Consider the following 13,024-nt stretch of genomic DNA (forward strand, 5'->3'; position numbering starts at 1 on the left):
ACATTCTAGCAGGGGAGACGACAATAAACAAATAAACTCATAGTTCAATAATCTCAGGTAGAGATAAGTACAATGAAGAAAAGTAAAGCTGAAAAACAAAGAGACTCACAGATATAGAAAACAAATTTAGAGTTACCAAAGGGGAAGGGGGATAGGGGAGGGATAAATTAAGAGGTTGGGATTAACATATACACACTACTATATATAAAATAGATAATCAACAAGGACCTATTGTATAGCACAGGGAACTATACTCAATATTTTGTAATAATCTACAAGGGAAAAGAATCTGAAAAGGAATATATATATATACATAACTGAATCACTGTGCTGTACCTGTACAACTAACACGATTTTGTAAATCAACTATACTTCAATAAACATTTTTTTAATTAATAATTAAATTAAATTAAATTAAAAAAAAAAGTAAAGCTGAGTAAGGGAAGACTGGGTCAGGCAGGGGGAGGGTTATTTTAGATACCGTGATTAGTTAGGGAAGGCATAGCAGTTAGGAACACAGATTCTAGAGCCTGTATTCAAATACTTGTTCTGTCACTAGTTTTATGACCACGGGCAAGTTCTTTAACTGCTCTGTGGCTAGTTTCCTTGCCTATATAATGGGACATTAATAGTGCCGACCTAGGGTTAGTGTGAGGATTAAATGATTTAGCAGATGTAAAGTACTTAGGACAATAGCTGCCACATAGTAAGTGCTTCTTAAATATTATTATTTCCTTAGGCAGTGAGGGAGGGAGGCAGCCATGCAAAGACGTGGTAAGATAATGACAGCTATCACTAGATGAGCACCTTAGGGTATTTATGCAGATTATGTACATTTTCACCTTTAATTTTCACAGTGATTCTGAAATAGATATCATTATTCCCACCCTACAGATTAAAAACTGAAGGTTAGAAATGGTAAGTGGCTTGTTTAAGGTCAGACAACTAGCTAATAGGTGTCAGTGAACTCTTGTCAGTCAAAAGCTTACTTCTTCTATTAGGCTTATATTGCCTCTGCTAGGTATTGGCATGGAACTGAAAATCTCCTGACTCTTACTTTGCTCATTCGCTCATTCATCCATTTACTCATTCCTTCATTCAAAAAAATATTTACTGAGTGCCTAGCAAGTATCATAGTCAATTGGTAACATTTTCTTTGTCTTCAAAGAGCAGACCCTTTAATAGGGAGATAGTGATGTAACAGTGCTCCGTGAATTGCAGAGATAAGGAGTGCTATGGGACTGGGGGAGGAAGCCCATGTGCACAGAGGCCAATGCAGACCAGTTCAAGAGAGGATCTGGAAAAAGAGAAAGAGAGAGAGAGAGAGAATTTGGAAAGAACTGGGAGGTAAATTTAAAAGGCAGGCTGGGAACAAAATCATAAAACACTTTCTGTGCAGAGAGCAGGGAAGCACTGGAGCTTGCACTGAAGAGGACTTTAGAAGGAAGAATCAGCAGAGTCTGGGACAGAGTCTGGGCAGAGTGCGGAACAGGCTAGAGAAGGGAAAAGAGCAGAGGCAGGGATGTCACAGTGTCTTAGAATGAGAAGGGGCCTCCGAGAGCAGCCAGACAAACTCATGTCCACAAAGAAATCCCCCTATAGAATCTTGGACAGAGGGGAGATTTATGTAATACCTTAGATACAAAGGTATGTGAGTGGTACAGGAGGAAGGGAAAAGAAAGGAAGAATCAAGAATTAAAAGACCTGAAAACTGACTAGATTAGAGGATCATGGGGGGCAAGGGGGACATGAACACACATTACGGTACAAGGAATTTTAACATGAAAGACTGATCCTTCGCAATTCTGTTGCTTTTGGCTTCTCGTAAGTTTTACAAAATCAGGAAAAATGAGATGAGCATTATTTAACGGTTACCTTGTAATTCATGAACAAAGACCATGAACTGGTGCTATTCAAAAATGGTTCCTAATTAGAAATTCTTAATGATCAAAGGCAGCCTTAAAGCAAGGCAAGACACTAAGTGCGTTTTATGCCCTATTTACTGGCCATTCCGATGCACTCCCCTTCCCCCATTTGTAAAGCAGCTACCAGAACGAAGCCCTGCCTGCGAGGCAAGGCACGCTATGGCACAGGCCTGACATGAAAGGCTTGATATCAACAGTGACTTTCTTGGAACTCTTTAGAGGATTTTCTCTCACTCAAGCAGAGACTTAAGACATAATTTTAAGAAAATAAGATCTGAAAAGTATTACCAATGTCTTTTGCTCTGGGTGCTTGCTCCTCCAGCACATAAATAAATGGCCACCACTCACTAGCTGTATTATTTTTCTTGAGCTACTGACAACTTTATAATAAACTGTCTTTTAAATTCATTAAATGGAAAAGGTAAAAAATGAGACTCCAGGGCGTATAAATGGTTCTATCACTGCAGTGGTTCTGGCAATGCTGGAGGAAGCCACTGCCTTCTGCAGGCTCTGTGTCCCTCAGATCAGTTTGGGGAAGGCAGATCTACTGGTTCCTTACCTTCTTCAGCAATGACTGTTAGTGTGACGGTGACACCGGCATCTTTGATCAGCTGAACAATGTTATCATGGGACAATTCAACAATGGACTGCCCATTCACTGCAGAGATATGATCTCCAACTTTCAGCTTCCCACAGCGATCAGCTGGACTTCCTTCTATGACTCGGCCAATTTTATGAGGAATAACTATGGGGAAAAAAATCCCCAGGTATTTCAATTATTTAACATATCTCGGAGTGTTGGATTTATCATCATCATCATCAAAAATTCAACATAGTAACGTCAAAGAAAATTCTTTAAAGATATATCAAAAAACCACCACCTGTGATCATCCTATCCAAATGCAACTATTTTCATATTATCTTCCGCTCTTTGTCCACAGGCATAGATACTCTTTACATAGTTACAATCATAGCATATAAACCTCTTTGCTTCTTTCCACTTACCAGAAACCTTTTTCCAATTTTTATATTGTCATCCTAATGATCCAGTTTAAAAGCTATTGACCTCAGTGATACTTATGAGAATATCTCATGCTTCTTGTTTGTTGTTGGCTGTTTAGGCTGCATCATGTTTTTGGCTATTTTAGAAACTGCCACAATGAGATTATCTTTGGTTCTGTTGAAGGGGCATTTACTCCCACAAGGAATCTCGTAAATAAATGCAGTTCAAAATCAAGTTTAGGACTCAGATTGGTCAGAAATACAGTTACAGTGAAATGACTGATCATTAAAATGAATCATACTTATTTCTAGAGCAAAATTAATTCCTTTTATTTAATGCCTTTAGATTTTTTTTAAAATCAGAAAAGCGGAGTGAATTAGAACATTAATGTTTAACATTAAGATTATTTGGCTTATGGATAAAATCATACCCGGAATGCACAAAGCTGAATCTAAGACGTTTGCAAAGACACTCTGTGCAGTTCTATTATATCTCGAGCATAATGCTAAAGGCTTTCTTAGAGTAACTATTAAGACACTTTACTGTTATTATGCCTTAAAATGAGTTCCCAGACATTCAGGAAATCTTGTCAAAATATCTTTCACCATTTAATAAGGGGCATTCGTATTGAGAAACAAATGTTCCTTCTGTGTTCTCTAAGAATTTCTTTGCCTAGGTCTGTAAATTTATCAGGCACTTGAGCTCCTGCTGAATACGGAGACATATTGTTAAGAATAAGGATAATTTAATATTTTAAAATGGCACTGTGATTATGTTTAATTTCCATAGTAAAATGGGCTCCTTACTAGTATTTCTGAATTATATCTAGGTGTATGTTAGGGCCATTTTAATAGACCTTCATTTGGACTGGAAGTTATTCTCGGCCATGATTTATGTCCCCACGGACAGTGAGTGCCATTCCTTGGCTCTTCTAGGATTATACATTGGGAGACTTTATCTTAAAAATTAGGAAGTCAATGTTGGAAGCAAGTGCCTTTTAGCTCTGAATTATATCAAGCACTTATTATACCATTTTCCCTATAAACAAACTAATTAGAAAAGCTCCAGAGCAGCATGGGCCATGTCCTGTGCCAGGCAGCATAAGCTGATTGCCCTGATAGTACAACAGGTGGCACATCAGAAATATAAGGAGAATCACACAGTGGCCCTGTGGTGACCTTCTAAATCAATATCTTAGTTACTCTCCTTCTTAGAAGAGATTTACTTGTACACAGTGTTCATTCCAGATCCCCCGAGAAGAAAATCATTCAGCTCCCTGGAACACTGAAAGGGGTTTGTTCAGACTTGGGAAAGCATCACACAACATGAATCTCTGATGTCCCAGTGGTTCCTTTCTCATCCTGTGAGCAATGTGGTCAAAAGGAATTGGCAAATCTTGGTACAGAATTTCACAAAGGGTTAATCGCCGAGGTGAGAGAAGATAAAAGTAGTCAGATTGTTATTTGCTTGACATTTATAGCAGCACCACCAAAACAGCTAAAAATAGCAGACCAGCAGAAAGATAACTTCTGAACATTCTCCGAATAGACTGGGAAGTTTTCAAAGTAACTGCATGGCTAAGGAAACGTCTAAGTCCTGCCTTGTTGTTGGTATATACAAACTCTATAGGAATCTGCCATAAAGCCAATTTATCCGTCTTTAATCATCTTGGCCTAAATCTGTCTCACAGACTGGCCTGTCCAGCTGCTGGGATCACTTCAGTGCTCTTAAAACATTTCTTTTCAGGAAAAGAAAGGACAGTAACTGGAAATGCCCTCTTCTCAAAGAAATCCTTTGCAACCAGAACTGCAAAGTATATAATAACAGAAACACTAAAACCTCTGAAGTACTGGCAATGCAAAACCTAGCCAAGTCCTTTTCATCTTCAATAGAGGTCTTTTCTAAGTACTCCATTCATGTAGCTCTGACACGAACTGGGTCCAGGGCAAGAAGGATGCTGGGCCTGGATCCCTGATCTTTGAAAAAGTCAACGGTAGAGAATCTCAGAATTTTATAACTGGTGTTAGAGGTGCTGCTGGGAACTCGTCTTGTGACAAATGTCAGCAGTAAATACATTTCGGCAGAAGGGAAAAAACCCCCAACAATCTACACTGCGCAGAATACCAATCTATACCAAGACAAGATCCATAAAGAATGATCTATTCTGACAGACAGGTTTCTGGCCTTTTCACCTGTGCTAACTCTTTTCTAAACCAAACTTTCATTGTTATGCAGTTTGCAGCAACTGCTCAGTCTCTGTGAGAGAAAGCTCCACGTGCAAGCTTACCCCAGGATCCTTCTAGCTATAAGAGATAAACGGAGTTTCAAGAAGAATGCTTGCAGGTCTCAGAATTTTGTGAGATTATTAACTAGCACTTCAGTGAAATTACGAATTCTGGTTTTGCTCCATGACTGAAAATCTCAAGTACTTTATATAAAATTCATTGACAACCTAAGCCTAATTTACCATTCAGGCTGATAATTAATGAGCTGCAAACACTCATTTCTGCCACCATTAGCTGCTGCCTCAATCTTACATTTTAATTGGGCTTTCTTTCCCATCTCATTACTCAAATATTGATAAACTTTTTAATGTTTCTTTAAAAAAAAAAGGTCAAGAGGCAGTGACAATTTTATAAATAATGACGATGACAATGGTAGCAGAAACTACAACAAGCAACAGCAGCTAGCATTTATTGAAGGTCCAGGCAAAGGGCTTCACATGCGGTATCTCCCTTAATCCTCACAAACACACGAGACAGGAAGTGTTATCATCATCCTCATTTCACAGCGGAAACTGGAGCTCTTGGAGGCTAAGTAATGTGCCCAAGATCAGACAGCTATTAAAAGACATAAGCAGGTCTAGAATCCCAGTTTGTCTGATTACAAAGCCCAGCACTTAATGACACTGTATTATACAGAGACTTAGCATCTATGGTATGTAAAACCATCAAAATAGTAAGAAGGAATTTAAACAAATACATATAAAAAGATTTAAAAATTTTAAATATAAACAAATAAATATACACAAATAAAATATTTAATATATAATGTATTGAAGTATAATAATATAAATTTTAAAAAAACAAGTATAAAAATATGTTAAACATATTTAAGTAACATAATTTATTTTACTGAATTCCTCTATATCTCCTAGTTTTATGGTGAACACTAGACTGTCCCCTAATTTTTGTAGTGCTAGAAAAGGAGTATCCTCAATATGAAAAGTGGTTAGCATCTATCATGCTGAGTAATAATCTTTCACTATTTTTGTTAATCTGAATGCCTGGGATTATTGCATGGTATTAGAATGAGAATATGATTATCTAAAATGGAAATCAGTATTTTGAAAAACAAATAACCAATGATACAAAATAAAATCTACCTAAATGCTGCTTCCTTTTATTTTTCTGACACAGGCCACATAATCATCCTCAAAGCATCAGTGACAGTTCCAGTTCCAAGCGTTACCATAGCAACGGCTTTTGGAAAATGGAAACTAGTATCAGTGAGCAGTGACCTGATACTATAGTAATAACTCATCCATGTCACGGAATCTTCTTCCTCTACACAACTGCATTAATTCTAGCAAGATTTTTGCAAATTGGTTTGGCTCACAACACTTTACTGAAAGTGTTTTCTTTTTTTACTAAGGTTTTAGTGACCATCTAGTCTAAAAGGATCTCACTACCCAAGATATAATCAAATCCACTGGCAAAGGCAAGAATGCATTTTCATGTGGTCGAAGATTTTTATCACTTGACTTGGAAAAATAAAGCTACCAGACAAGCATAATACATAAATATTAATTTGCTGGTTCTCATCTTATATTCATTTGGATTTTACAATTATATTTAAAGATGATTATTTCTTAGAAACATAAAGACATGACAAATATTTAATTTGCTGAATCATAACAGCCCTGAACATACTAGAGGTAATTCCTCCTTTGTTGAGGGAATTAATACACATACTCATCCTTCTCAGATGACAATATTCTGTTAAGCTGGGTTCAGGATATTTAATTTTTCAAGGTTCTGACAAAATTTTTACCTTTCAATGAAGCATATAAGGTAAGAATGCCTCTTATCATTCAAGAAGGTCGCTTCATAGCTGGAATATGGCAATTATTATTAAATAACATGAAAGGACTATTTAAGACATATTTGGGTCAAGATTTTTCTGGTCATCTGTTTTACTTCTTCTCAACTGTTTCTAGCATTTAATTCATTTCTGCATACACGATTTCCCCTAATTTGAAAAAAACACCTATGCCTCCATAATTTTAAAAATTCAGCATTGTCCTTTCACTAAATCAATTAGGTCACATCCCTGATATACTGCCACAATATAATCTTGATGCAAACCAAGCTACTAATAAGACTTATTTTATGGAATCTGAGAGAGATAGATAAACCTGAAGCCTGGAAGGTTTGATTCAGATTACCTAATTTTTTTTTTCTAATACAGTCAATTTCCTTTTTTTTTTTTTTTAACTTTTTTTTTTTCTTGATGTGGACCATTTTTAAAGTCTTTATTGAATTTTTTGTGTTTTATGTTTTGACTTTTTGGCTGTGAGGCATATGGGATCTTAGCTCCCCGACCAGGGATTGAACCCACACCCCCTGCATTAGAAGGTGAAATCTTAACCACTGGACCACCAGGGAAGTCCCCAGATTACCTAATTTTGAAAATAAAGAAAATATTCAGCATTTTAAAAAAAGATAACTCTCTGAGGCAACTTATATCAACACATGATTCCTAACTAGTTTCATAAACCCCAGCAGGCAACTCAGAAAACTGGAATTATAGGGAGGGATAACAGGACATAGGAGCCCTTACCTCCTGGAGGTGGCTTGCTTTTGGAAGTGAGAATGACAAAGCCAAATCCTTCATTTTCTTTTCGTTGCAAGACAACATCATAGGCCTCCTGGGGAGCAGGCCTGGCTGGGACCTCTGCTCGGTTCAGGCGGGGAGAGCCATTCTGTGTTGAAAGGAAGGCTTGAGAGCTGTCATCCTCAGGTTGTTTCTCTATAATAAACATGATCAATTTTGATATTTTTGGAATATCATAACTTTTGATAACTAAAGTGTTTTTGTGCTAAGCCTTTCACAAGAAAATTTAGTTTCTAATAACATAAAGAATAGAAAAGCAGCACCTCCACCCACGTGAGCTCTGGACCTAATTTGAGTGCAGATGTAGGCGGCAGCAGTCCAGCTGACTTCTTAAATGCTCTCTAAGTACATAGTTGGAAAAATGCAAAATGTTACCTCACTTTAAAGGAAGTTTTTCAAAGCTTCTGTGAAATTTGATAGTAAAAATATTCTTCTTGAAATTATTTTAATTCCAGCAAGGTTTTTAACCTGGACCAGTAATTTTTTAAAAAGCTGATAATGAATAACAAATAGTAAACTTCCTTTTAAAATCAACTTTAAATATAATTTAGTGCAGTGACTGACACTCATGACGTCTGAGAGGTCACTGCATCAGGATAGAGATGCTGCCCAATACAGGTTGAGAACAGTTTGCCATCTACACAGAATTTATCTTTTACAATGTGTTTTACAACTGCAGGTTCCTGATGGGTGATACCAGATGAGTTAACTATTAGCAGTTCTCAGGCATACAACAAGCTGTCCACATGAACGGCAAACTCTCCTAGGCATAGATTAGGTCATATGGAATTCCTAGCAAATGGGCAGTTAACCTACACCTTTTTCTCCTATTCAAGATAACATCAGAATGTGAGAAAGAATGACACAAGTTAGTCCTAACTGATTTCAAAAAAAGAGCAAATTTTGTGCCATAATTTGATACAAAACATCATAAACAACCACCACAACACACTGCTATCGATGCATATGCATTTACAAGGTCTCTTTGGGTCAAAATCTATGTGATTCTGAGAATACATTTTTGCACCTCGACAAAGTGTCACCAACATCCAATCATTAATAAAAAATAAAGGTACTTTTTGATATAATGCATGGTTAGAATGAATTAGCTAAAATGCTTCCAGTAATATCAAACTACTATGAAACTTCTTCATGATGCTTTCCAGGAGGGAGCCAACCTCTAGTTGTATAGCATCACATTTTTTACTCTGTGTAGTTATGTTCTGACTTCAGCACAACCAAATGGAGGCAACACTGCATTAAAATCTGTATGCATCACGGAATACCTGATATTTAGGAAGGGAGGTGGGCCTTTACTTTGTTGCTTTTTATTTATTTATTTATTTGGCTGTGCCGGGTCTTAGTTGCAGCACACGGGATTTTCGTTGCTGCGTGCGGGATCTTTTAGTTGTGGCATGAGGGATCTTTAGTTTCAGCAATGCAGGCTCTTAGTTGCAGCAAGCAGGATCTAGTTCCCTGACCAGGGATCGAACCCGGGCCCCTGCATTGGGAGCAGGGAGTCTTAACCACTGGACCACGAGGGAAGTCCCTGGGCCTTTACTTTGGACGCTGCAATCAAAAACATGGTGCCTCATTTTTAAGAGTAATGCAACTATTCATCAAGTCGACAAACATTTTTTTATGTCCACTCTGTGCCAGGCAGGCATTCTTCTAAGTACTGGGGACACAGCACATAACTAAATGGATGAAACTCCCAAACTACATGAGGCTTACATTCTTGTGGTGCCACAGGGTTGTCTTTTAAAAATTTTTAAGTGGCAAGAATTCACTTTTAAAAATTTCTACTTAATATTCACAAAACTATTGAAGAGGAAATACATGAGATTTTCATACCCTAGTGTAATGGTTTAGACCCCAGGCTCTGTAATTAAACTACCTGTTTTAATCCTGGTCCTACTACCTACCACCTATGTGTTTCTCAACCTTTCTGTGAGTAACTAGAATGATGATAGTGTTTACATCATAGTGTTGTAAAGAGTAGGTAAAAGAATATGTCTGGGATGTGGTAAGCACTCAAATGTTAAATTATATTATACTAAAACTTGTCAAGTAGAAACATTCTGTCCTCTTTGAATATTTAGGATCATCAGGATCCAAAATCTTTTGATATTCAGCTAATGGGATATCTTGGTATGACTAAATAACTTTGTTTTTCAGAAAACAGATTGAAGCTGATACTCCGATCTACAATGCCACATTGGCAAATTCATCAATATATCTTAATATAATCTTAATATAGAGGCCCAAAATTTATTTCTCTTTTTTGATAGTAGTAGTATTATTTCTGAATCCTTTTGACCTTACATGGCCTTCCACAATGAGGCCTTGGATCACACCAAATGAGTTATCTCATACACTATTAAACATAATAAAATAACCTGCAAAAAAAAAAAAAACCCAAAAAACACCCCCAAAATGTGGACTAAGTCTCTTTGTTTCTTTTTTAACTTATCAGAGCAGGAACAGGTTCACATACCACCGTAGAAGATCTTTCTTCTGACAGTTAATAACACATGGCCATTTCGAGCAGCAGTTGTCATTAGGTCTAGCACTTGTTTGTGTGATTTCCCTTTAACAGGAATTCCATCAATGCACATCAGCTCATCAGCTGCACGGAGACGACCATCCTTCTCAGCTGCGCCCAGAGGAATGATGGCCCCAATGTATATCTGATAAGATATAAGGTGTAGGTTGCTCTATACAGTCTACTAAGATGTACTAAGATCCTTAACTACCAAGTTAAGTACTTCCTGACTCAGAACTGTGCAAACCAACAGATTTTTGCAGTTCAACATGAAAACTGTCATATTTTAGAAAGGTGAAATCTTAGAAATTGACCATTCTCCAAAATGGCACTTCAAACGACCACACCACATAATCTCTTCTGGATTTTCTGGGTTAGGGACAAGGAAGACAGAAAATACAAAGTATTTCAATAACTTAAAAAATACTACTATCACTTCCATTACTATAACAAAACAAAAACATTAAACTCAGAAAACGCAATTCTGTGGAGTAGCTACTAGTAAAGTACACTGAATGTCATCAGGAAAGATTTTTTTGGTACGCTGTTCATAGCAACTGGAATAATTCTTACAATACACTCATTACATAAGGCTATTAGTACAAGTTTAGTATATGCAAAAGAGAAATATGTCTTGTTTCTAAATTATAAAGCAGTAAATATTTTAAGGGAACAGAGTGACCTAAGATTCACTTGCATCTAGGTGAACGGATCTAATTCATTCTGTTTGCCAGCAATTAGAATCCTATAATTAGGTAATCCTAAATGTTTGGGCTAGTTTCAGAGCTGCTAGAACCCTACATTTAAGAGAAGATAAAGTGAAAGCATTTCCTCTAAGATCAGGAGCAAGATAAGGATGCTCCTTATCTTGTCTTGTCACTTTTATTCTACATAGTATTGGAAGTCCTAGCTACAGCAATCAGACAAGAAAAAGAAATAAAAGGAATCCAAATTGGATAGAAGTAAAACTGTCACTGTTTGCAGATGACATGATAGTATATGTAGAAAATCCTACATATATGTAGAAATTCCTGCCACCAGAAAACTACTAGAGTTCATCAATGAATTCCGTAAGGTTGCAGGATACAAAATTAATATACAGAAATCTGTTGCATTTCTATACACTAATAATGAACTGTCAGAAAGGGAAATTAAGGAAACAATCCTATTTACCATTGCATCAAAAAGAACAAAATACCTAGGAATAAACCTACTAAGGAGGTAAAAGACCTGTACTTGGAAGACTATAAGTCACTGATGAAAGAAATTGGAGACGACACAAACAGATGGAAAGATATACTGTGTTATTGGGCTGGAAGAATTAATATTGTTAAAATGACCATACTACCCAAAGCAATCTACAGATTCAATGCAATCCCTATCAAAATACCAAGGGCATTTTTCACAGAACTAGAACAAAATTTGTTTTTAATTTGTATGGAAACACAAAAGATCCCAAATAGCCAAAACAATCTGCAGAAAGAAGAACAGATCTGGAGGAATCACATTCCCTGACTTCAGACTATACTACAAAGCTACACTAATCAAAACAGTATGGTACTGGACCCAAAACACACACATAGATCAATGGAACAGAATAGACAGCCCAGAAATAAACCCACACACTTATGGTCAATTAATCTATGACAAAGGAGGCAAGAATATACAATGGAGAAAAGACAGTCTCTTCAATAAGTGGTGCCAGGAAAACTGGACAGCTACATGCAAAAGAATGAAATTAGAACACTCTCTAATACCATATACAAAAATAAACTCAAAATGGATTAAAGATCTAAGTGTAAGATGGGATACTCTAAAACTGCTAGAGGAAAACATAGGTAAAACATTCTTTGACATGAATCGCAGCAATATTTTTTTGGATCCATCTTCTAGAGTTATGGAAATAAAGACAAAAATAAATCGGACATAATTAAACTTAAAAGCTTTTTTACAGCAAAGGAAACCATAAACAAAACAAAAAGACAACCTACGAACTGGGAGAAAATATTTGCAAATGATGAGACCAATGACGGTTTAATATCCAAAATATACATACAGCTCATACAGCTTAATATCAAAAAAAAAACACAACCTGATTAAAAAATGGGCAGAAGACCTGAACAGACATTTTTCCAAAGAGGAATTGCAGATGGCCCACAGGCACATGAAAAGATGCTCAACATCGCTAATCATCAGGCAAGTCAAAACCACAATGCGGTATCAACTCACACCTGTCAGAATGGTTATCATCAAAAAGTCTACAAATAACAAACGTTGGCAAGGATGTGGAGGAAAGGGAAATCTTTCACAATGTTAGTGGGAATACAAATTGGTGCAGCCACTGTCAAAAACAGTATGGAGGTTTCTCAAAAAACAAAAATAGCACTACCCTATGACCCGGCAATTCCACTCCTGGGTATATATCTAAAAGAAATGAAAACACTAACTCGAAAAGATACATGTACCCCAACATTCATAACAGCATTATTTACAATTGCCAAGATATGGAAGCAACCTAAGTGTCCATCAACAGATGAATGGATAAAGAAGATGTGATCTATATCTATATACACACCTATATATACATACATATATGTACAATGGAATACTACTAGGCCATAAAAAAGAATGAAATTTTGCCATTTGAAACAACAT

At 36.6% G+C, this 13,024-nt stretch overlaps 1 protein-coding gene across 2 annotated transcripts in view; it reads right to left on the reverse strand.

Moving 5' to 3' along the window:
• MAGI3 (membrane associated guanylate kinase, WW and PDZ domain containing 3) overlaps positions 1-13,024 on the reverse strand; it is a 274,622-nt gene that overhangs the window by 20,776 nt on the left and 240,822 nt on the right. For both annotated transcript variants that reach the window (XM_061183666.1, XM_061183665.1), the window contains exons 14-16: positions 10,322-10,514; positions 7,771-7,959; positions 2,485-2,670 (exon numbers count right to left, since the gene is read on the reverse strand). In XM_061183666.1, coding sequence (XP_061039649.1) covers positions 2,485-2,670; positions 7,771-7,959; positions 10,322-10,514 — 568 coding nt within the window. The remainder of the gene's footprint in view (positions 1-2,484; positions 2,671-7,770; positions 7,960-10,321; positions 10,515-13,024) is intronic.

Source organism: Eubalaena glacialis, chromosome 3, assembly GCF_028564815.1.
Source record: "Eubalaena glacialis isolate mEubGla1 chromosome 3, mEubGla1.1.hap2.+ XY, whole genome shotgun sequence".
Lineage (NCBI taxonomy): Eukaryota > Metazoa > Chordata > Mammalia > Artiodactyla > Balaenidae > Eubalaena > Eubalaena glacialis.